The 23,394-nt window shown below is 42.3% G+C and overlaps 1 protein-coding gene across 2 annotated transcripts in view; it reads left to right on the plus strand.

Moving 5' to 3' along the window:
- Positions 1-636: 636 nt before the first annotated feature.
- Positions 637-23,394, plus strand: part of Slain2 (SLAIN motif family member 2) — a 56,958-nt gene continuing 34,200 nt past the window's right edge. Inside the window, exon 1 of one of the 2 annotated variants that reach the window (XM_076546426.1) lies at positions 637-1,408. In XM_076546426.1, the coding sequence (XP_076402541.1) occupies positions 1,017-1,408 (392 nt within the window). In that variant the 5' untranslated portion in view covers positions 637-1,016. The remainder of the gene's footprint in view (positions 1,409-23,394) is intronic. The other variant, XM_076546425.1, reaches the window with a different exon arrangement.

The following is a 23,394-nucleotide window of genomic DNA, read 5'->3' on the forward strand; positions in this document are numbered from 1 at the left end:
TTAACGTTGAAAGATGAATACAGAAGTGTTTTTCACCGCCCGCTTCTGTCAGCGCTGTAAACCTTAAACCGAAAAAACAAAACAACCCCCTCCACGTGCTCTAAGGGATGAGATAATGCCTTTAAAAGTGCTTAGCGCGGAGTCTGGCCCGTAGTAAGCACAACTCAACAAATTACGGTTATTATTTTGACCTTCGAGCTCCCTCAACCATTTGGGATTCGCGTTCTCATTTTCAGGGGGAAGGAACGGGCCACAGATGGTCTCCGGGGCTGCCCGCCAGTCTCCGGTTTCAGGTAGCAACCAACGCGGCAATGCCAAACACACCAAGCGAACCGTCCACGCGGCCAGGCGGGGCCGCCGGCCCGCGAGTCCAGCCGCCCGCCTCTCATCACAGACGTTTCGGGGTGGGGTGGGGGCTGAGCCCGAGCCCGGTTCCATGTCTCCGTCCCGCCCGCGATTAGCCTGGGCTAGGGAGGGCAAGCGGCCAGGGAAAGCCACTCCAGAGCTAGCCCGGCCCGACCCACCCACCTTCGCCTCCGGAGCCCACCACACCCCTTCCGGCTGGGGGCCCCGCCCCCCCACGGTGGGCCCCGCCCCTCCAGACCCCGTGACTCTCGCGGGCCCCGCCCCCGGCCCCGCCCCCGCGCCAGCCCCGCGCCCTCGTCCTTTCAGCCCGCGGGCGGCCACGTCCTCCCCCGCGACGCTCTGAGGTCACCGACCGGGCTGGCCGGCAGGGGGCGGAGGGACGGAGGGAAGATGGCGGCCGAGGCCGGATATTGGCGCCGCCTCCCCCAGTCGCGGAGCCGGCGCAGATGAGGCGGCTCGGCTGCGGCCAGCGGCGCTTCGCAACCCGAGCCGGGGGGACCCTGGCGGTGGGGCCTGGCCCTGCTCTATGCCGGCGCCTCGGCTAGCGTGAGCGGCGGCGGTAACGCCTCTCTCCCCCCCACCCCCCTTACCCCACACACACCCCGCGCTTGCCCTGCGGCTTGGGTGTCGGAGCGGGCGGCGCGGCCGGCATGGAGGACGTTAACTCCAATGTGAACGCGGACCAGGAGGTGCGGAAGCTGCAGGAGCTGGTGAAGAAGCTGGAGAAGCAGAACGAGCAGCTGAGGAGCCGCTCGGGAGCCGTGCAGGGCGCAGGCCTCCTCGGGCCCGGCAGCCCGGCTCGGGCCGGCGTGTCCACCACCCCTTGCTCGGGCGCGGCGTCCCCTCGGGGCTTCCCGCTGGGCCTGGGAGCCAAGGTGGGCGGCGCGGCGGGCTCAGGCCTGCGGAGGACCAGCAGCGAGGACCTGCGGGACGCCACCTCCTTGCTGGCGGCGGGAGAGGGCAGCTTGCTGGACGAGGTGGAGCCGCTGCGGCCCGACGAGCTGGAGCGGCTGTCAGGCTGGGAGGAGGAGGAGGAGAGCTGGTGAGTTGCGGGGGGGCGCCCGGGCTGGCCGGGCCGGGGTGGTGGTGGTGGTGGAGGGGGGTGTCCCCCCCGGGGAAGTAGGGTGGCGGGGACACTGGTTTTGCCTGCTTCTGCTGCGGGCAGGTCGGCTGGAGTTGGCTCGAGGCGTGCCTTAGGAACGAGTCTGTAGCTAGTTCTTCTCTGGGTTTGTGGAACCTCTGGGTGCTGGACCCCACTGGACCCCGATGGGGGGATCTGTGGTTTGGCACAGCTCCGGTGGGCCCGCATGCTCAGAGCACTTAGTGGTAGCAAGCTGCTTCGTAGGAAGGGATCCTGCTTTGTGTGAAAGACTGGCTTTGGGGTGGTGGTCTGGGCATTTTGGATGTAAGGGGGGGGGGGTCTCCTTCATGAGGTAACACCAGGTGTCGGGACATGACAGAGTAGCAGTCAGTGTTTTGGACTGGAGTGAGAGGGGTATGTGTGTGCGGAGGCCGGGTGAACGGCACTCCCCTTTGGGTAGTGGGGGTAAAGCTTGCTTTGTGTGCGTGCGGAGGGCAGAGAAGGGATGGGGCTGCTTTGTGTGAAGTCGGCGGTGGAACGGGAACCCTGAATTTTATTTTTGAAAACAAGAACTGGGTCTGACATAATTTCGGAGCCCTGAAGCAGTAGTTATCAAAGCCGACTGTCATTTCCATGCCGTTCTAGAGGCAGAGAAAGTCCTATTTCAAAATCCAAACCAGAGCTGTAATTGTCATAAGGCACCTCTTGATGAGCTTGTGACCCCACACCTTAAAGTCACACTTTCATTAAATAGAAAGGACATGAGAGGCTTTTATTAGACTTAAAAACATCTGCGGGAAATTGTCTCCATAATTCATCTCTTTTGAAGTCTTAACTTTTAGCTAGAACGTTTACACGGTTGACATTAAAACTTCGATGAAGTTGAAAGCACTCACGGACTGGTATCCAGGCCCAGAACTTTGAAGTATTGTTAGCCTGCCCTGGGTGCAGGCCCTAGGTTTGGCACTTAAAGGTTTATGACCTTGAAGAAGTTACTTTGAGCTTCACTTTTGTCCTCAGGAAAATTATCACTCTTAACATCTCTAGAGTTTTGAAGATTAAATTAGATAATCCATGTGTACTTTTAGTGCCAGGCTTGGCATACAATAAGTTCTCCTGGACTGGGTACCCTTAAGCCTGGTTATTTAAATCAACACTATTTAGTGAGTTTACATGTGATCCCTGCTGCAAGAGATTCTGAAGATTCTTAAGTGCTGATGCCTGTGTGTCAGGCCGTGGCGGTCATGTTGAGGAGAGCTAAGTCTTAGGCGATTAAACAAGGTGGGATGTATACAGTGAGGTGCTGAGGAGAGAGAGAACAGGAATACTGACAGTGAGCAACATTGGTCCAAATAATGGGCAAACTTTCAGAGAAGGTAGAAATCTGAAGGTGAGAATTGGGAACTGCGTTTTATGTTCTGACAACTACAATAAGTATTTAGAACTCATACTTAGGACAATATGAATGACAGAGGTATTCTTTCTTATGTTATTGCCTAGTGATACCAAGTATTATTAGAGTATAGTAGTTACAGCTTTCCTGTTAGTGAGACTCACTGCCCTCTGAAGGAATCCTGTGTATGTATGCACTTTCAAAGAACCCAGAGTCATCAAGTATCATGACATCTTTTCCAAGGGATGATGAGACCAGTGCTCATGATAATGAGGATTGACAGCACTCCTCAGCCCATTGTAGATGTATTGGTGGGGCACAGTGACTCCTCCAAACACCAAGTCTCTAGCTACTTTGGTTTCTGAGCATGTATTTGCCCAGGTAAAGCATATATTCTTAGAAAGGCAGGCCAGGAGTTTGTTTTGACCACCTGATTCCTGCTTACTGTTTTTTTAAATCTGGTTTTGTGTCTTGGTGCTATAGATATCTTATGCTTTTTCCTGAAAATACTTATGTGAAATTAAATCTGAAATTCAGTTAATCTGAAATTAAAATCTGACCCTGGGTTTGATCTTAACCACAATAGGTCAGGGGAGAGTTAGATAAAGAAATCTTAGTTTAAAAGCCTTGGGATGTGTCTGAGTAGAAGGGTGTGGCTGTCAGCAGCAGTAAGAGTCATGGTAAAGTTTGCTTTCCTAGCAGGTCAGAAACTGCCTTCCAAAGCTTGTTTCTATTGCACATCATTTTCATCTAGAGACATTTTTGCCCCTAGCATATATGCCACAAAATGCAGAAGGTCGGAGTAGGTGTTATGTGGAAAGATAACCTGATTCTGGAGTAAAAGTAATGTAAGGGAAACTGGGCTCATCAAAAATAACAGGTTTCTTTCCTGCTGGGCTTCTTTGAGATGCAGGTGTGTACTGGCCATAATAAATCTCTAGGGATTATGGTTGTTCCCTAAACTTAATTGAGTTCCCAAGGAACTAGCTACCGTCTCATCAGACACACATAGGCAATAGTGCTGGGCAGCTTCATGATACAAAGTACACAACCAGTACACACCTGTATGTGAATGACAGGGGATACTTTTACAATGAGTGGTACACTTTAATATTTTCTATTCTGTTGTATTTCTTTGGTGGAGGGAAATGCTAGTTACTACTAGACTGATTCCAGACCCACTAATGGGTTGCAACTTTCAGTCTGAAAACTTTGCTCTTATTACTCAGAAAAGTCTCAGAAAGAGAATTAAGATGATTATGTATCGTAGTGCATTAGGTGATGTGGTGGAGGTGGGAGGAACTTACAAACATTTTTGCATTTAATTAGATTTAATGTTTATATATTTATAAGGTAGGTATCAATTTTAGTGTAAGGAAACTTAATCTATCTTGGCGTCAAATAACACACAAAGTAATGATAACACTAAGATTAGAATCCAGCTCTTCATACATTAAATAGACATTTTCTTCAGAGTAAATTTGGATATTAAATAATATAATTCTCTAGTCCTTCGATAATAATAGTAGTAATAAAAGAAGGATTTTTTATTGAGACAGGGTCTTACCATATTGTTTTGGTTGTCCTGGAACTTGTAGGCCAGGCTGGCCTCAAACTCAGAGATCTGCCTGCCTCTGTCTGCCAAGTGTTGGAATCAAAGGCACAAGCCAGCACACCTGGCTGATTTAATTTTTTTCTTTATTTACTCTAGTTGCTCATTATTAGACATCATATCCAGAATTGTATTCCTATTTTTAAGGTAACCAAAGTGTGTGTATACCTCTCTTGAACTAAAAGCTACTTTTAAAACAGTAAATATTATCAGTTCACCAATTAATTTAGAGATGGTCTCATACTATAGACCATGCTAGACTGGATCTTACTACATAGCCCAGACTGGTTTGAACTCATGACAATCCTCAGCCTCCCAAGTATTGGGATTACAGATGTGCACAGAAGCCCACTATTACATTTTAAACTGTTAGTCCTTAACAGTTTCAACTTCTGTTATTATGTTTAATATGTGCTGGTAGTATGAACTTCACCATGTGTTTTCTATGTAAACTATGTTAAATTATGTCTTCCTAACTTTTTTGTGATACTTTTTTTGAGTTTAAATACAAGGCATTTAAATTTCATGTTCAGTCTTGACTTAGGCATTTATTACCTATTTTCTGATCTTTTTTTGTATCTTTGTATTTAGTAGACATATATTGTATATCTTTGTTCAGACTGTTGACAAAAAATTTAAGTAATAGAGTAGATTACTCTGAAGTATGCAGCTCAGCCTTGTTTCCTCCAGTATCACCAGTCCATTAACACCCATGCTTAGTCACTGGCTATTAATTCTTCCTATTGTCAGGCCCATATGACATTTGGTTTGTGTGAATATTCTGAAAGATTTTGGCACTCATTGTAATTGAGCTGTAATGAGCCTACATGGTTCTTAGCTGCAGTGAAGTCATTCTCTTAAAGGAGAAATTGGAGGGATTTTGGTTTGACATGGTTCTGATGAATCTACTCAAGTTTATGAAATCATTCCTTTCTTAATTTCACGTTTAATCTTACTTTGAGTTCTTTAAGGAATCAGTTTGCTCTGGAATGTTTAGGTACTGCTTATTATTCTCTTTAGAAATTACCATCTTTTCCTCCGCATTTCTGATCCACAGAGATTTTATGATAATTTTTTGTTAGTTTCCTATGATTTGGAGGGGTAGGCCTAAGCTATTTTAACTACATTTGGCTTAATAGCTCACTTTGTTTCTTTGAGCATTGATTCTCTTTGAAGAACGTTCTTCCTTGTCCATTCAAACAAACTGATGACAGAAATACTTTTGTCTTAGCTATTCAGTGTCAGGGCTTATTTTGTTTGTGATTGGGACTGTGGGTTCTTTCTACTGATGTTATTGTAATTTTTTTTCCTCTTTAACTTTTTCATTGCTGAACTATAATTTTATAATATATGGTACACCATTTACATTAATTTTTATAATGTATGTTTTATTTTTGTATTTGTTTTCTCTCTGTGAGGACTGCTCATTCCTCAAGTGGGCACATGGAGGTCAGAGGACAACCTACAGGAGTTGGTGGTCTCCTTCTACCACGGGGGGCCTGGGGATCGAACTCAGATGGTAATAAGGTTTGGTGGCAGGCATCTTTACCCCTTTACCCCAAAGCTATCTCACTTTTAAAGCCTACAAAACAGTGACTCATAAAGTTAGTTGTGCAACCGTCACATCTATCTAATTCCACATATTCTTCATCGATGACAGACACTCTAATTATTAGCAGTCATTCCATATTTTCCTCTCTTCCTTGGTCCATTTATCTCCTTTCCCTGTCAAATTGCCTATGCTGGGCACTTCATGTAAATGAAATCATATAGCAAATGGCTGTTGTGTTGTCTTTCATCTAGCATAATTCTTTCAAGGTTTGACCATGTTGTAGCACGTGTGAGAATATTACCTTTATCTTTTCCTTCTTTTATGTGCCTGAACAATATTCCTTTGTGTGGATTTACCAGGTTTTGTTTATCCATTCATCAGTAGGTGGGCATTTGGACTGTTTCCACCATTTGTCTATTATAAATAATGCTGTTAGGACATTTATTTACACGGTTTTGCATGAACATATGTTCCCATTTTTTTCCTTTTGGGTATGTGCCTAGGAGTGAAATTACTCCAAATGGCATCACCATGCTTAATTTTTTGAGAAATGGCCAGACTGTTTTTCACAGTAGCTGTACCACTTTTCATTATCACAAAGCAATGTATGAGGGGTCTGATTTTTTTCTGCATCTTTGTCAGCACTTGTTAGGGCTGTCTTTTTAGTTGTAATTGTTCTGTTAATATCATTTTGGTTCTGATTTGCATTTCTCTGGTACTTAATGATGTTGAGCATCTTTTCTCTGTATTTCTCAGCCATTTGTCATAATTCTTTTTGGGAAAATGTCTATTCAAACCCTTTATACATTTTTTTTTTCCAGTAGTAGAGATTGGACCCAGTGCTTTGGGTATGCTAGGTGAGCACTCTACCACTGAGCTATGTCCCTGGCTCTACTTGTTCTTTTTCTAATTGGGTTGTTTGTCTTTATACTGTAAAGTTGTAAGAATTCTTCATAGATTCTGGATATTGATCTCCCTCTTTTGGTTTCTCTGCTGTCCTGGCACTCACTCCGTAGGCCAGGCTGGCCTTGAACTCACAGAGACCCACCTGCCTCTGCCTCCTGAGTGCTGGCATTAAAGGTGTGCACTGCCACAGGCAGCAATTTCTATTCCTTTTAATTAAAATATGATTACATCATTTCCCTCTCCTTCCTCCATTGCCTCTCACGTGCTCTACCAACTCCTTCCTTTTAAATTTATCTTTTTTTCTTTAATACATTGTTGCACAGATAAATATGTAAAGAGTCTGCTGAGTTCATTTAGTGTTGCTTATATGTGTATGTTTTTAGGGCTGACCACTTGGTATTAAATAACCAATTAGGGAGCTCGTCTCTGGGGAAAGCCAATTTCCCCTCTCTCAGCAGTTGTTAATTGCCTGTAGCACTTTGTCTAAGGGTACAGCCCCATGACATTTCCCCCATCCATGTTGGTATGTCAACTAGTGTTGTCATTGTTTAGGTCTTGTTTAGGTAGCCATATTGTTGAGGTTTCATGGGTGTAGCTTCCCCGTAGTAACTAGAAGGCACAGTTTCAAAGAAGACTTCCTGGTCCTTTGGTTCTTTCAACCCTGCCCCCATGTTTCTTGAGCCACAGATGTAGGTGTTGTGTTGTAGATGTATCAACTGGGGCTGAGCATTTTGACCAGTTGTGGCTTCCTGTAATGGCCTCCATCTGCTGCAAAAAGAAAGTGCTTAAACAAGGGGTCAAGACTCCACTTACCTGTTGATATGAGGAAGGCTAGGTACTTAGAATGCAGTTGCTGGTAGTTGGCTAGGTGTTCAGTACTGGGCATGGTTTTTCTCCTGTTGAGTGGGTATGGACCAGCTAGATCCTTATTGGTTACTGCTAAAATGTAAGTGGCACTATTGCATCTTTAGGAATACCTTGGAGTGCTCGTGATCATTATTGCGGTTCATAGGTATCACAGCTGTATAGGACTACTGATTGCTTTCCTCCCTAAGCAGCTCATATGGCACCTTCTAGCAATCTAAAGGTTAGTCTTCAGGGAGGAGGCTTTTGGATCAGATCCAGCATAGTTCCTCAGAGTCCTGTGTCCAAAGTGCATGGTGTCTTCAGTAATAGGGACCTACATCAAGTTCTGGGAGGCAGCCAAGGACAACAGCAATAGCCTGTTGAGTGGGGAGACTCTTAGACTATCATGAGTCTGTGGGCATATGTCAAGGAGTGCTTTAGCTAGGTCCTGGGTAGATTTATTATTATTGAGCTTTTTGAGAAGTCTCCACAGTCATTGGACTGTGCAGCAGAGTAGCTGCACCAGTTTGTACTCCCACCAGCAGTAAACGAGGGTTCACCTTCCCTCACAGCCTTGCCAGCATGCAGTTGTAGGCCTTTGTAGTCTTCAGGATTTATTTACAGTAGAATAACATAAATGTTACCTTGTTCACTGCTCTTTTTGCTGGTGTGTGTGCATGTTCATATTTGTGCAGATGCCTATTTGTAGGTGCACACGAGGCCAGAGACCTCTACCTTTTTTCTCACTGCCTTGGAACTCACCAAGTTGGCTAGGTTGCCAGTGAGCCCAGCCATCTACCTGTTTCTGTCTCCCCAGCACTGGAATTAAAAGCACACACTGTTATCCCTGCCCCCCCCCCACCCAAGGGTTCTTGGGGTCAAACTCAGAATCTTGAGCTTATTGCAAGCACATTACTTTTTCCCATTGGAGCCATCTCCCTGGCCCTTTTTCTCTTTCATTCTTTATACAGAGTCTCTCTCTGCTTGCTTATAACACACTAGGTTGCCTAGGCTGTTCTGGAACTTGCAGCAATCTTCAGTCTCTCAAATGTTGTTTGCAGGAATGAGCTGCCACTCCTGGCTGTTAAACAAATGCACAGTTCAGTGACATTAAGTACATTCATTTTTTTTTTGTTTGTTTGTTTTTTGTTTTTCGAGACAGGGTTTCTCTGTGTAGTTTTGGTGCCTGTCCTGGATCTCGCTCTGTAGACCAGGCTGGCCTCAAACTCACAAAGATCCACCTGGCTCTGCCTCCCAAGTGCTGGGATTAAAGGTGTGTGCCACTACTGCCCGGCTCATATTCTTATACAGCTGTCAGCAGTGTCCAGCTGCAGGCCATTTCTATATTGCTAAATGGAAACTTCCTAACTCGCAAACAATAACTCTGTTTCCCATCTCCGACAGTCACCAATCTGCTTTCAGTGTCTGTGCTGTAGTCACCTTATACAAGTGGAGTTTGTCATTTGATTATCATACTTAGCATAAGTTACTCAGGATTTGTAACATTTGACAGGATTTCCTTCTTTTTAAGGCTAGATGATATTTCATTGTTGTATACATCACATTTTCTTCATTCCTCAATGGAAAACATCCTTTCACATCTGGGCAGTGATGTGTAATGCTCTGACCGAAGGTACAAATATCTGAGTGTCTGCACTTCTGAGTACTCAGGAGTGGATTTGATGGATCAAATGGTAATTCTGTATTTTTAATTTTTCCCTTTCCTGTCTGGTGTGTGCTGTGTTTGTGTATGTATGCACATATTCCAGTGTGTGGGCAAGTATGCATAAAATAATGTGTGCGTGGGTGTGTGGATGTGTACGGTGTGTAGGCCCACGTTTAAGTCAGAAATCTACCTTGATAACTCTTCTACTTTATTCATTGAGTTAGGGTCCCCAGTCAGACCCAGAGCTCACTGATCAAATGGCTAGTTAGTTCTGCCAATCATCTTTCAGGGGTGGGGTGAGTGGGGATGAGGGGGTTAGTCTTGCCAATCAGCTTACTGGGGGTGGGGTGAATGGAGCTCGGGGCGGAGCGTCTCTTCAGAGACTGGAATTTTATAGGTGAGCTGCCATGCCCCCCTGGCATGTCCATAGGTTCTGGAAATGGAAAACTTGTATTGTGTTTCAATTAACTTGGGAGGCACCTCCCAAGTTCCTACTTTAACTTAAGGAGTTGGCTTTCTGTTGTCCAAACTGGCTGGATTGTGTGTGTTTTGATCATTTGTATGACTTCAGTTAGTGGTGATCAGAGCAAACCCAAGTTCTTATTTACCCCTCAGCCATTGTTTCTGATGTAAACTGTTGAGGTCAGTACAGAATCTCTTAGGTTTTCTGTTCATCATACAGGTAAAGTTTTCAGTCGGTGTCAGCACTTAGTGGCCCATGACTCTGTACTGTCACAGCTGTGTCCTTTGTCTGTACTAAGGTCGAAACTTCCTTACATGGGCAGCTTTATTGATACTGTCTTGGCCTGTTGGCCTGAAATCAGCACCCACAACACCATTCTTACTTTACATTTATAATTTAATGCTTTTGGTAAAGGAATTGAACTAGAGAATATATTGTAAAAACATTCATTATTGTGGGGAGGGTTAAGAGCTGTCATCTGTTGCAGTCAGTTAATGTTTCATCTGTTCTGTGAATTGCACTAATAGAAAAAGGAATTTGTTTGTGGACAAAGGGGAAGAATGTATTTGAAGAAGTGTCTAAACGAATTTATATTGTATCTCTGCTTACTGTGCTGCCCTGGAATAGGTGAGAGGTCAGTATAGCCTATGTACTCATAGGGACTACACTGCTTAGTCAGAGTTAACTGGCTGACTGTTAGCACCCTAAAGGCTGTGTTTTAGCTTTCTCCTTCTCCTTATCTTCGAGAGAACCATTATTACTGCCATGAGCCCCCTAAATCCACTAAGCAGTCTGAGATTGAAAATAGATTTCTAAGAAAAACAGTATGAGTTGTCGTGCTCTTTGCAGAGATGCCAGGAACTGTATATCATAAAATGCTAGAAAAGTGAAATCAGAAATAGACTGAGATGTGGTTGTAGGTCTGATTATTTCTTTCTCTAACATTTTTGAGATTGTAAATCTGTGAGCTCCTCTCATACCTGGTAAGGCCAAATCAGCCTCTCCAGTGCTGTGATTGCAGGGATAAGCCACTATACTCAGTTACCACTACTTATCTTTGTGACTGTTCCTTCCAGGTGAAACTCTGAATCAATTAAACTATAATTCTCTCTTCTCCTACCCCCCACCCTTCAACAACTATCATTCTGCCTTCTGTGTCTATAAACTTGACTCTTCCAGGTAGCTTACTATTACATTTTGAGTCTGCAGTGGTGGGCTATTTTGGGGGTCTGTGGAGGCTTTAGGAGGTGAGGCCTGACTGGTAGAGGAAGACTTCTCAGTGGCCTATAGAAGGTTACAGCCCTTCATCTTCTGCTCCGGCTTCTGCCACCATGTCTCCATCTGCTCATGTGTGCTCTGTTGCCATGGACTCTGCTATTGCCATGTTTTCCATACTCACTGAGACCCTCTGAATGGAGCCAGAGTAATTCCTCCTCCTGTAAGTTGTTTGAGAGAAGTTAATATAGATGGACTCATGCACACCTGTCCTTTTGTTTTGGCTTGTTTCATTTAGCATTATGCCTTTAAAGTTTAATCCATTTTAGAACTTGTATATATCATTCCTCTTATAGTAAAGGAAGCTAGACCCAAAGTCACCCAGCTGATAAATAGAGGGAAATTGAGAATTACACCAAGCCTGAACGCCCTCTGTGGAAAATAGTTGGCCTTGATTTATTTAGTTATAGATCTGTAGTTTGGGGAAAAGGAGTTGATTATTATATTTGTTTTGGATATCATCTCCAAAAAATGGGCATAAGTTAAAGTTGGACAATTTTTGATACAATGTGAAGAATTTTTTTCATGGGCCTCTTGGGCCTCCAGATTACCTTCAGAATCATTGGAGGAGATGTCCTCACAAAGACTGCAGCGCTAACATGTGTGCAGTATTTAATGATGAAGATACTTGTAAGTGCTTGTGATTCTGTTTCTGTTAGCAACGAACAAAACACTGCAGTGTGTAGATGTAACCAACCGTCTTATTAAATAAGAAACACAGAACCAATGTAAAAGAGAAAGCCGAGAGGTCAGAGCTCAGAGCTAAAATCTCACCCTTCCTCCTGCAAGCTCCTAGCTTCCCGAAAGGTCCTGTCTGTCCGTCTTTTCATAGTCTTTTTTTCTGCCTTCTCATTGGTTGTAAACCCAAACACGTGACTGCCTCGTCACTGTCTGTATGTACAGTCCCCCAGGTCTTAAAGGCATATGTCTCCAATGCTGGCTGTATCCCTGAACACACAGAGATCTATAGGATTAAAGTCGTGCGCCACCATTGCCACACTCTGTCTTTGGCTCTAATAGCTCTGACCCCTGGGCAACTTTATTTATTAACATACAATTAAAATCACATTTCAGTACAATTAGAATACCACCACAGCAGTCCACATTAGAGCAGAAGCTTAAATAGAGAAGTATGTAGCCGTTAAGCATGGATTATTTTTAGGTCTTTCTTGACCATCCTCAGTAATGGCCAGTCCCTTTCCTACTGAGGGAAGGTAAGAATTTTAAAAATTATTAGAAGCTTGTAGCAGGAATCTTAAAGAGTCTTATTAATAAGAATGAACCTGGGCAAGGTATTGGGGGTGAACACTGGAAGATCAGAGAGAGAGAACAAGCCACAGCAAACCTCACCTGGCCAACTTCTCAGCTGGTCTTGTTTCCTCAGACTGGAAGCTTCTGTGTCCTCATCCCAATGGCTGTCATCTGAACTGCTGCTCGAAAGCCTGAAAGCTTAACCAGCCAAATCCTTAACCAGCCAAACCCTTAACCAGCCAAATGCTTCTAGTTCCTGGTCCTCACGCCTTATATATCTTTCTGCTTTCTACCACCACTCCCTGGGATTAAAGGCGTGAGTCACCATACTTGACTGTATCCTTGAACACATGGATTTCTGCCTCTGGAATGCTAGGATTAAAGGCGTGTGCTACCACTGCCTATCCTAAGTATCTAGTGGCTTTTCTGTTCTCTGACTCCAGATAAGTTTATTAGGGTACACAATATTTTGGGGAACACAATACCACCACAGAAGCCTTTATCATGCTCAGTGGATCACACCGTGTTAGCAAGAGACAGAAGTTCTGAGTGGCTCCCACCATGCTGGTTTCACCTTCTACCTGGGTTTACTTTGTCAGAACAGCTCCTGAGCATTTGGATGTTCATTGTGCATAAGGTTCCTTCTTTTTTTTCCTCTTGCCAAAATCTCACTAAGTCTCAACTCTAACTTTCTGTCCTAGGAAATTCTCCTCACTTTTTACCATTGTTTCTTCCATGTTAACTCATCACGGTATATATGTCTGTTTTGGAGATTATTAACACCACAATGTTTTGCTTTTTCTGGGTCATGAGCAATATATATTCACCTTTATATTTTTAGATAAGACCACAGCATCATGTATGTAGTAAAAATTCAGTTACATTAAGCTAGTTTGCATTAGTCTGAGTAATAGTTATGTTAGACTAAAATAAGGTGAAGCTGTAGAATGATGAGACCCAATTTCTCACCATTATACTAGTTACAGATGAGGACTTTCCCATGGTGTATAAATAAGGACACTATTAAACTTACTTTCCCGTACTGAATGAACTCATGAGCCTTCTGGATCACTGCAGCTGCAATTACTCTGCATGTCAATCCCTGTGTAGTGCCAGGGAACCTGCTAATGCTCTGCAGCCCCCAAGGGCTCCAACCTCACCCTGTACTCTCATTTATACCCTCCTCCTTGCCCTCTTACTAGTCACTGTATCTGCAAATAATGTGATTTTTTTTTCATGTGTTTTTTTTTTAAAGGAGACAGTTTGGTCATTAAGTAGCAGGTTTAACTATTAAGTAGATGGAGTTAACACCTTTTTTGTAGTAGTAGTTAGTTGTGTTAGCTGAAACACACTGCACCTTTATTTCTGTTGTGTTATTGTTAACAGAAAAATTGAACATGTAAAAGCCTGAAAAGTTGGAATGCCTTCAGTGATGTTAGTTTTGTTTTCTGTCCTATTCATTCCACATCATGTCCTCTAAGATCTTTTGTTTGGAGATCAAAATTATGGAGGAAACTAATACTGTTAGGAACAAACTATGTTATTTATGAGATTTAAACTAGGAAAGGTTCAAAAATGTAAACAAAACAAAAAAGTGTGTTTTAATTTGGACAAATCCCTAATTCTGAAATAAAATTTGACCTCTTCTGAAGGGTATTAGAGAACATCTCAGGGCTGGAAAGGGGGCTCAGCGGTAATAGTGCATGCTGCTCTTGCAGAGGACTCAAGGTTGGCTCATTAACGGCTGCAATTCCAGCTTCAAGCAATCCAATACTGGCTTCTGGCCTCAGAGAGCACCTGTACACATGTGGCATTCTTTTACACAGACATACCTACATACACATAAATAAAAGTAATAAAAATCTGTTTTTAAAAAGACTGTAGCTGGGTCTCAAGATGCAGAGGCAGGTGGATCTCTGAGTGGATCTCTCTACATAGCAAGTTGTAGACCAGCCATGGTTATGTAGTGAGTCTCTATCTCAATAAATAAATAAAAACCATTGGAGGAGGTATTAAAATGTTAGTCTCCATGAAATATGAGGAATAATAGATAGACAGTAGCAGGGTATTACAATATCTGTGGGAAACGTGGGAAACTATCTGGAAAGATAGAGGAAGCAGGTGTGTTGACTTAAACTTTAGATTTGCATGATGAAGATGAGTCAAGCTGTCTCCTAAGTCTAGTTTACTAGAAGGAAAGCTCTCCCACACTGCCTTCTGCTACTACTCAGGAGCTTCTGCTCATCTTGCTGTGAGAGTTTACAAAACAGCCAGTCATGGTGGCTGTTGAGAGTCTCTTTGGAAAGAATGAGTTAACAGTGGAAGTGGATCAGGTTGAATAGGTTCTGTCAAGGTAATTAAGAGGTCCTTGCTGTGAATTTGGTACCAACCACTATTTCATTTTCAATTGTCAGGAAATTAGATGATTGACTGTTAAGTGTTTTTGTTTGAAGATGGTGTGTCTTTGCTAATACCTCAGTCATAGATTGAGAAAGGGCTACTGTTAGTAAGCTTAGACCAGGAATGTGCACGTCCTTCCTTCTAATAGGAATATAATGGATCTTGTGTTGATTGTCATTATGAAATTTCTGTTTGCCATTGGATATCCTTATCTAAAGCTGATTTGAAGATGATTAAAAATAAAACATAGGGGCTGGAGAGATAGTTCAGTGGATAAGAGCACTTGTTCTTATGGAGGACCAGACTCGTTCCACATGGCGCTTCACAGCCATCTATAACTCCAGTTCTAGGGGATCCAGTGTTCTTATGACCTCCATGGCACCAAGCACACACATGGAGCACAGACATACACATAGGCAAAATGCTCACACATAAAATATTTCTAGTTAAGAAAATAAAATAAGCTGGGCATGGTGGCTATGTCTTTAATCTCAGCACTTGGGAGGCAGTGGCAGGTGGCAAATCTCTTGAGTTTGAGGCCAGCTTGGTTTACAGAGTAAGTTCCAGGATAGACAGGGCTATACAGAGAAACCCTGTCTCAAAAATATAGTATACTAATAATAATAATGATGTACTTCCCACTTAAATCCAGAAATTTGATTTAAAAACCAAAGTAAACCAAAAAAACTAATGAGTCTTAGAAAGCTGCATCTAGCTGGAGGTTTGGAATTTTAGTAAGCGGGCATCTTGATGGCAGTGTAGCCTGTGAGTGAGAGACTAATGATCTCCGTGTGAGTGTAATAATCTAGTTTTATCATAGGTCATCTTTGAATTCCTGTCCTATCACAAGCCTGCTCATTAGGAGCTGCTACACAAATATTTGTTTACATGATTGAGTGGAGCATGACACAAAGCTTTCAAGATGTTTAGAGTTTGACTGGTGTTTCACTTTCTGTTCCGGTTGCAGTGACGAAATGCCCTACAAGAACAGCTTAGGGGAGGAAGGGCTTATTTTAGCTCTCACTTTTAGGTTCTGTTCCATCATTACAGGGAGTCAAGGTTGCTGTGGGATGTCTTTCTGTACACTGTGAATATGTGTTGCTCTGATTGGTTGATAAATAAAGCAGTTTGGCCTATGGGAGGGCAGGGTGGGGCCAGACGGAAAAATCCAAGGGAGACAGTGAAAGGAGAAAGCAGCAGCAGGGGAGACGCCATCCCACCGTCCAGGAAGCAGCATGGAATGGCACACAGGTAAAGCCATGGAACGCGTGGCGGCATGTGGATTAATAGAAATGGGCTGAGTTTAGTTATTAGAGCCAGCTAGCAAGAAGCTTGAGCCATAGGCCATGGCCATAGAGTTTGTAATTAATATAAGCCTCTGTGTGGTTTTTTTGGGTCTGAGCGGCTGCTGGACCAGGCATGACACAGGAAAACCTCCTGGCTACACAAGGTGATAGGAACCTGAAACAGCTAGTCATATCATGTTAACAGTTGAGAGCAGAAAGAAGTGGATGCATGCATGCTTTCTTTACTCAGCTCACTTCCTCCATTCTTCACAGTCAAACACCCAGATCTGGGAATTGATGCCACCCACAGTGAGCTGAGTGTTTCCATATCCATTCACATAGTCAAGGCAGTCCCAACAGACATACCAATGGGCCAATAATCCATCATTGGTTCACCTTGTCCCAAGTGAATCTAGATTATTTCTAGTTAAAAATTAAAATTAACTACAGCTGGACACTATAGTTATAGACTCTAGTTCTCTCTGAAAACAATAATTATTTATAGGAGAAAAGCTTATATGGACTTAATTGTGAGAGCTAGAATTTTGGACTTGGATACAGATGGAAGGGTATGTCTTGCTGTCAGAATCAAAAAAGTGCATGGAAAAGAAACCCTGTCTCAAAAAACAAAAATTTCCATAGCAATCTTTTTAATTAAATATACTTCTTAAAAATTTATTGATATTGATATTACTTATCAATAAGTAGTTTTTGTTTTTACATTAAATATAGTTAAATTTTTGTTGCCCTTAGCGTTTGATAGCCTATTTTGTCTACAGTGTAAGAAATTGTTGCTATAGTTATAAATTCAACTAATCAGTCATGGTCTTCTTTCTTCTTTCCATATCTAATAATGTGTCAGTTATATGAGTGTGCATAGAAGAGTCAGATAATCCAAAATGTAAGTAACGTAGGGGTTAATTTCAGCAAGGGGAAGGGTGTTGTTATTCTGTGTCTGTAGACTTCTGTATTCTAAGAGCTCTTGCACTTTAGAAAGGGTATATTCAGTGCTGGGGAGGTGGCTCAGCCAGTAGAGTGTTTGCCACCCAATCAGGACCTGACCTGGATCCTCGTGGTGTGGCAGTACATGCTTGTAATATTAGGATGGAGAGGCAGAGAGGGGTCTGTGAGGTTTCATGACAAGCCAGTTTGGCCTACACAGTTTCAACCCAAGAGAGAGACCCCTTCTTAAAAACAAGGTAGATGGCACTTGGTGAATGGCACCTGAAGATAACCTCTGGTCTTCATATGAGTGTGCATACGTGTGTGTGTGTGTGTGTGTGTGTGTGTGTGTGTGTGTGTGTGTGTGTATCTTATATGTGAACAAAAACACAATAAAGTTACATTCTTAGTTGTCTCATGGACATATTAGTGTGTGACATAACCCAAATGTGACTCATATCATTCCTATTCTTAATTACATTTCTAAAAGTTCTCTGCATTTAATGGTATGGATAAATTATGTTTAAAGGTGTCTAATTTATTTGTAATAGTTGTTCATGGGCAAATTTATTTCTAATAAATTTTATTAATGAGCTGTAATTTACATAATATAAAACTTACCTGTCTAAATATATTGTTTTTATTGTTTGTTGCTTTTCAGTGTACTTACAGAATTATACAGCGATTAATGTGGTTTTAGGCTATTTCCCACACTTCCAAATGAAACTTGGTACTCATCAGTAGTAGTGATTTCCAGTCCCGTTCTCTACCCACCCTCCCATTCCTAGGTAACCACTAAAGTACTTTGTTTTACATAGATTTGCCTATTCGAGACTTTCTACATAAGCAGGTCATATGGAATGTGCTGTTTTGTGGCTGTCTTCTGTTACTTAGCATAATGATTTGCATTTTATCCCTGTTACATCAATTTTATTCCCATCAATACATTTCTAAATTGTATTTTTGTGTTAAAACTATTAACTCAAAACATTTGAACAGAATAAAATGAGTAGAGGAAGTTCAGTGGGATGGAGATAGGAGTGGAATTTCCTTCTTGGTAATGTGTGCTGTATGTAAATGGATATAAAGATGCTTCCTTAAAAACATCTTGCTTCCCAGCGTTGTACTTAGTGGGGATATCTAGTACTGTTTGCACCAGAAATGGTCAAGGATGGTATTACTGAAGAATTGTGTGTATGCTGAGACCCAGTAGAAAGTAGGAATGATCTGAGTGTAATTGGCCAGGGTACACTGAAGCAAAAGAATTGAAATGGGATTGTTTCGGACAAGGGTGATACAACAGTATACACAAGGAACCTATGAGCAGAAGTTTTAGGTTTTCCAGGAATAGAAACTGGTCCTATGTGGCTGAATTTAGATTTGGGTTGTGAAGGAAGGTGAGAAGTGAAGCTAAAGATATAATGTAACAGGAGGATCATTAGTCATTTCTCAGGGGCACCATGTTTGGAAGAACTTACCCTGAAGGCAAAGGAAACTGGCACAGAAGTTTAGCAGAAGAGTGAATATTGTTGAGTCAGATTTGTAGTTTAGAAAGTTGGGCGTGGTCATCATCTTACCTATAACTGATTGCTGTGTCCATTTAACACAAGAAAACAGAAGCTGAAAAGCCAGATAAGACCTTTTGTAACACTGAAACTGGGTGGTGAATTAGGTAAACGCACTGCAGATGATGGAACCAGCGGTCTAGAAATGTTGACGAGATCGTTGGAGTGCATGTTCTGCTTCAGAGCAGGAGTGCTACGGCAGGGATTGGGAAGAAGAGTATAAGGCTCTCCATGTAGTCCAGTGCTGCCCAACCTTCCTCATGTGGAACGCTTTAATACGGTTGGTTCCTCACGTTGTGGGGACCCCCAACCATAAAATTATTTTGTTGCTACTTCATAACTATAATTTTGCTACTGTTATGGATCATAATGTAAATATCTGTGTTTCCCAATGGTATTAGGTGATCTCTGTGAAAGGGTCATGACCCACAGGTTGAGAACCACTGCCCAAAGGGTCAAGAACTACGGGTTGAGAACCACTGATGTAAAGTTGCCTCTGCTTTGTACAAGGGTCTTTGGCTGTCACCTACTGCACCACTAGCTCACACTCAAGTTCAGTGCTGTGGAATGCCTAAGTTGCCAACACTACAAAGGAAGTGAACTGAGGTTGTTGATCTGTCCTTGTCTAGCCGGAGGAATTATTGGTGCCAAATGTACTAAAATCAAAGATCTGGAGAGCATTCAGATGACAGTCAGGCTTTTCAACAAGCAGGAAGAGATTTGGAAGCCAGAATGGTGGCACACACCTTTAATCCCAGTACTTGGGAGGCAGAGGCAGGAGGATCTCTCTGAGGCCAGCCAGTGCTCCACAGTGAGACCCTGCCTCAACAAACAAAAAGATGAAGCAGATATTTGGGAGCTCTCATCAACAACTACTTTCTTCTCTGCCTGGTTGTAGCCAGGATGGTAGTAAAGCTCACGTCTTCCCATTCTACCACTACTGCCTACAAGAGAAGAAAACAGTAGTGGCCTCACCCATCTTTTGTTTTGTTTTCTGCTCAATAGCCTAGACTCGCCCGGAATAGTCTAGGATGTCTGCCTGGTGAGCCCCAGGGGTCACCTGCCTTTCCCTTCTCACTGCTGACACATGTCTACCTTATACCTGGATTGTTTTACTTGAATTTTGGGGATCAAACTCAGGTCCACAGGCTTGTAAGGCAAACTATCTCCCCACCACATTTTTTTTTTAAAAGACAATTTTAAAATGTGCCTAAATTTTCAGCCCATTCCTACACTAAATACCAGGTTTTATTTTCTTCTCTGCCATAGGCGCACCTTTTGGATACAGGCAAATTTAGTTTTGTGGTTTCTTGGTGGTTTGAAAGTCCATTGCTTGGGAAGAAATTACATCATGCCTCATACATATATTCATACTTATAACATACTAGGTATATTGTTTGTTGTTTTCAAATACTTGACTCTACTTTTCAACAGTTTTCTGAAGAACTAACTTGGGGAGCAATGCTACAAATTGGGTATAATATAAATACACCCTAGAATGTTTTGCTGTTTGTTTTCAGTTTAATTCAGTTGTTTTGTTCTTCATCTTCAGACTGTTCTCAGCATGATGAATTCTGTCCATTCATACTCTGGACATTTGAGTGTTATACTGTGAGATTAAACAGTCATCCTATGTAAGTGTGTACCATGTAGATCCAGGTTGGAGTATGTGTTCAGCTTCTAGTCAGGTCCTACTTCAGCAAAACAGAGCCCTGGCTCACACCACCTCCTTATAAACAGTGTGGAAGAGGAACTCCCCATGAGCTCCATGGACCTTAAGGCGCAGGAAAAGGGTCTGAAATAACATGCCATACTCTTTGGAGCCTTGTTTTGGGGAGTGAGGCTCATTGGACCTCTGTAACTTAATTTTAATAAGATAATGAGGTTTCTTTGTTAGGGTTTTTATTGTTGTGGTAACACCATGACCAAATAATGGGATTATAAGCATGTGCCACTGTGTTCTGCTGGATTTTTTTTTCCTTAATTTTCTTTACTTGGTCTTGCTAAGAGCAGATCCAGACATGTGAGACATCCAGCTTATTTATCCTCTGGCAGGTACAAGTACTTTAAAACATCAGCTAAAGGTTCCTCAGCCAAAGAATAATTTTGTGCCTGTGTCCTGTAGGCCTCCATTTCTAGTCTTGGAGTGGTGTCGGAGACAGAGTAAGAGGGCCGAGTGATAGGTAGTGGCTGTGAGCATGGAGAGGCATTCCTTTGTCTCCCTTGACTTGGAAAAGGTATTAGCTCTCATCTGCTAATGGAGGAAGGAACAGTCACTTCCCATAGCGAAGCAGGGAGAGGCAGTTTATAAGGGAAGAAGGGCTAGTGACCTTGAGACAGACAGGAGATGGAGAAACTCTGATACTTCTGAGAGTGCTATAGAGTGCCATTGGCAGAAAGGAGAAAGATAGGGGTATGGATTAGCAGTGAGCAGGGGTGTGATGTTTTCATTCAACTGAGTTTTAATTACTGGGGTTTGTTCATTTAATTTATAGTAGTTGCTATATTTCAATGAAACTAAATACCTTTCAATGTACTAAAATATTTTGAAATTAAAATACAGTTTATAATACCCCAAAATTTATATTTTATCTAGCATAAACATTTTGAGGATTAGTTGTGTAGTTCATTGAATTTAGTGTGTTTACAATCAAACCATGGCCATAGCTAACTCCATTTAAAAGAAAGGAACCTAACATTCACTTCTATTAATGGGATATTGCAATATGGTTAGTGTGTGATATATGTGTTTGACTTCTTTTACTGAAAATATGTTTTGGGATTTTTTTGTTTTTGTTTGGTTGGTTGGTTGTTTTTTGTTTTTTTGTTTTTTTGGGGTTTTTTTTTTTGAGGCCTGTTTATGTTCCTTGCATCTTTTAGTTCCTTGCATCTTTTAGCATGAGTTCTATGAAATCAGTCAATGTAGGAAAAAGTTACATATTGAAAGTGGTGAAAATGGAGCTGGAAAGATGGTTAAGAACACGTGCAGCTTTTGCAGAGGATGCATGCTTGGTTCCCAGCACCCACATGACATCTAAGAACTGGCTGCAACTCCAGTTCAGTAGATCTGATGGCCTTTTCTGGCCTTTAAGAGCACTAGGCATGCACATACATGCATGCAGGCAAGTACTCATACACATAAAAATAAATTAATCCTTAGCCAGCGAGGTGGTCCACACACACCTTTAGTCCCAGGCTGACGAAGGCAGATCTCTGTGGGTTTGAGGCCAGTATTGTCTACATAGTTCTGGGCCATCTAGGACTGCAGTGAGACATTGCCTAAAACACAAATTGTGAAATGTCATAAAAATGGTTGTGTTGATGTTAATTATTCCCTCACAGAGATTGAACTAACAGAGTCCTGCTTTACAAACCATGATTTGTAAAGCAGGAAGCCAAGATGGAGACTTGTTACAGACATTTGCAGTACTTAGGTTGGAAAGAAAACGAATGCATGCATTGCTTTCTTTGAATTGTTAAGTTTAGACTACACTCTTGACCATCTTTGTCAAAGCTAAATGATAGGACCAGACTAAACTACAGCAGAGGGATAGAGAGAGAGGATGGGAAAGTTTGTGTTGCTCTTGAAAGGAGTTTGTCTAATATGGTGTTGTAGAAAAATGGTGATTTAAATACTTGACCAGAACATTACTTCATGCTATTGACTTGATAAGAGTATCAGCTTCTTCTTGAGACATCTGTGTAAATACATCAAAGCAAAATGTGTTCCCTTCATAAATTCCACTCAATTAATGCACAAAAGATTCTCATTCAAAATCAAGTATCCACAGTGTTCATAAGGAATTACACCTGAAATAATTATTAGCAACCAGTACAATCTGGACTATTGTGAGGAAGAACTCCAGTGTAGAGATTTAAGTATCCTCCCACCCCGCCGCCACCACCACCACCACCACCACTATTTTCTTTTTTAATTGAGTAAAACCAAAATTTATTATAAGCCACAGTCGTCCTAGGGACCTCCATGCTATATATATAGCCTCCATGGTTCTGTGGGTTTTAGTCTGATTGTACTTTATTTTATATCTAGAATCCACTTATGAGTGAGTACACACCATGTTTGTCTTTCTGGGTTTGGGTTACCTCACTCAGGATGATTTTTTTCTAGTTCCATCCATTTGCCTGCAAATTTCATGCGCTCATTGTTTTTCTCTGCTGAGTAGTACTCCATTGTGTATATGTACCACATTTTTTTCATCCATTCTTCCGTTGATGGGCTTCTAGGTTGTTTCCAGGTTCTGGCTATTACAAATAGTGCTGCTGTGAACATAGTTGAGCATGTGTCTTTATGGTATGAATCAGCATTCCTTGGGTATATGCCCAAGAGTGGTATGGCTGGATCTTGAAGTAGTTCGATTCCTAATTTTCTGAGAAACCGCCATACTGATTTCCACAGTGGTTGTACAAGCTTGCATTCCCACCAACAGTGGAGGAGTGTTCCCTTTGCTCCACATCCTCTCCAACATTGACTGTCATTGGTGTTTTTGATCGTAGCCATTCTAACAGGTGTAAGGTGGTTTCCTAGAGTCGTTTTGATTTGCATTTCTCTGATGATTAAGGATGTTGAGCATTTCTTTAAATGTCTTTCAGCCATTTGTAATTCTTGTTTTGTGAATTCTCTGTTCACAAGGAATTACACCTGAAATAATTATTAGCAACCAGTACAATCTGGACTATTCCGAGGAAGAACTCCAGTGTAGAGATTTAAGTATCTCCCCTCCTCCCACCACCACCACTATTTTCTTTCTGTACGCCTCTGCAGGAGCTTT

This window comes from Peromyscus maniculatus, chromosome 10 (genome assembly GCF_049852395.1).
Source record: "Peromyscus maniculatus bairdii isolate BWxNUB_F1_BW_parent chromosome 10, HU_Pman_BW_mat_3.1, whole genome shotgun sequence".
NCBI lineage: Eukaryota > Metazoa > Chordata > Mammalia > Rodentia > Cricetidae > Peromyscus > Peromyscus maniculatus.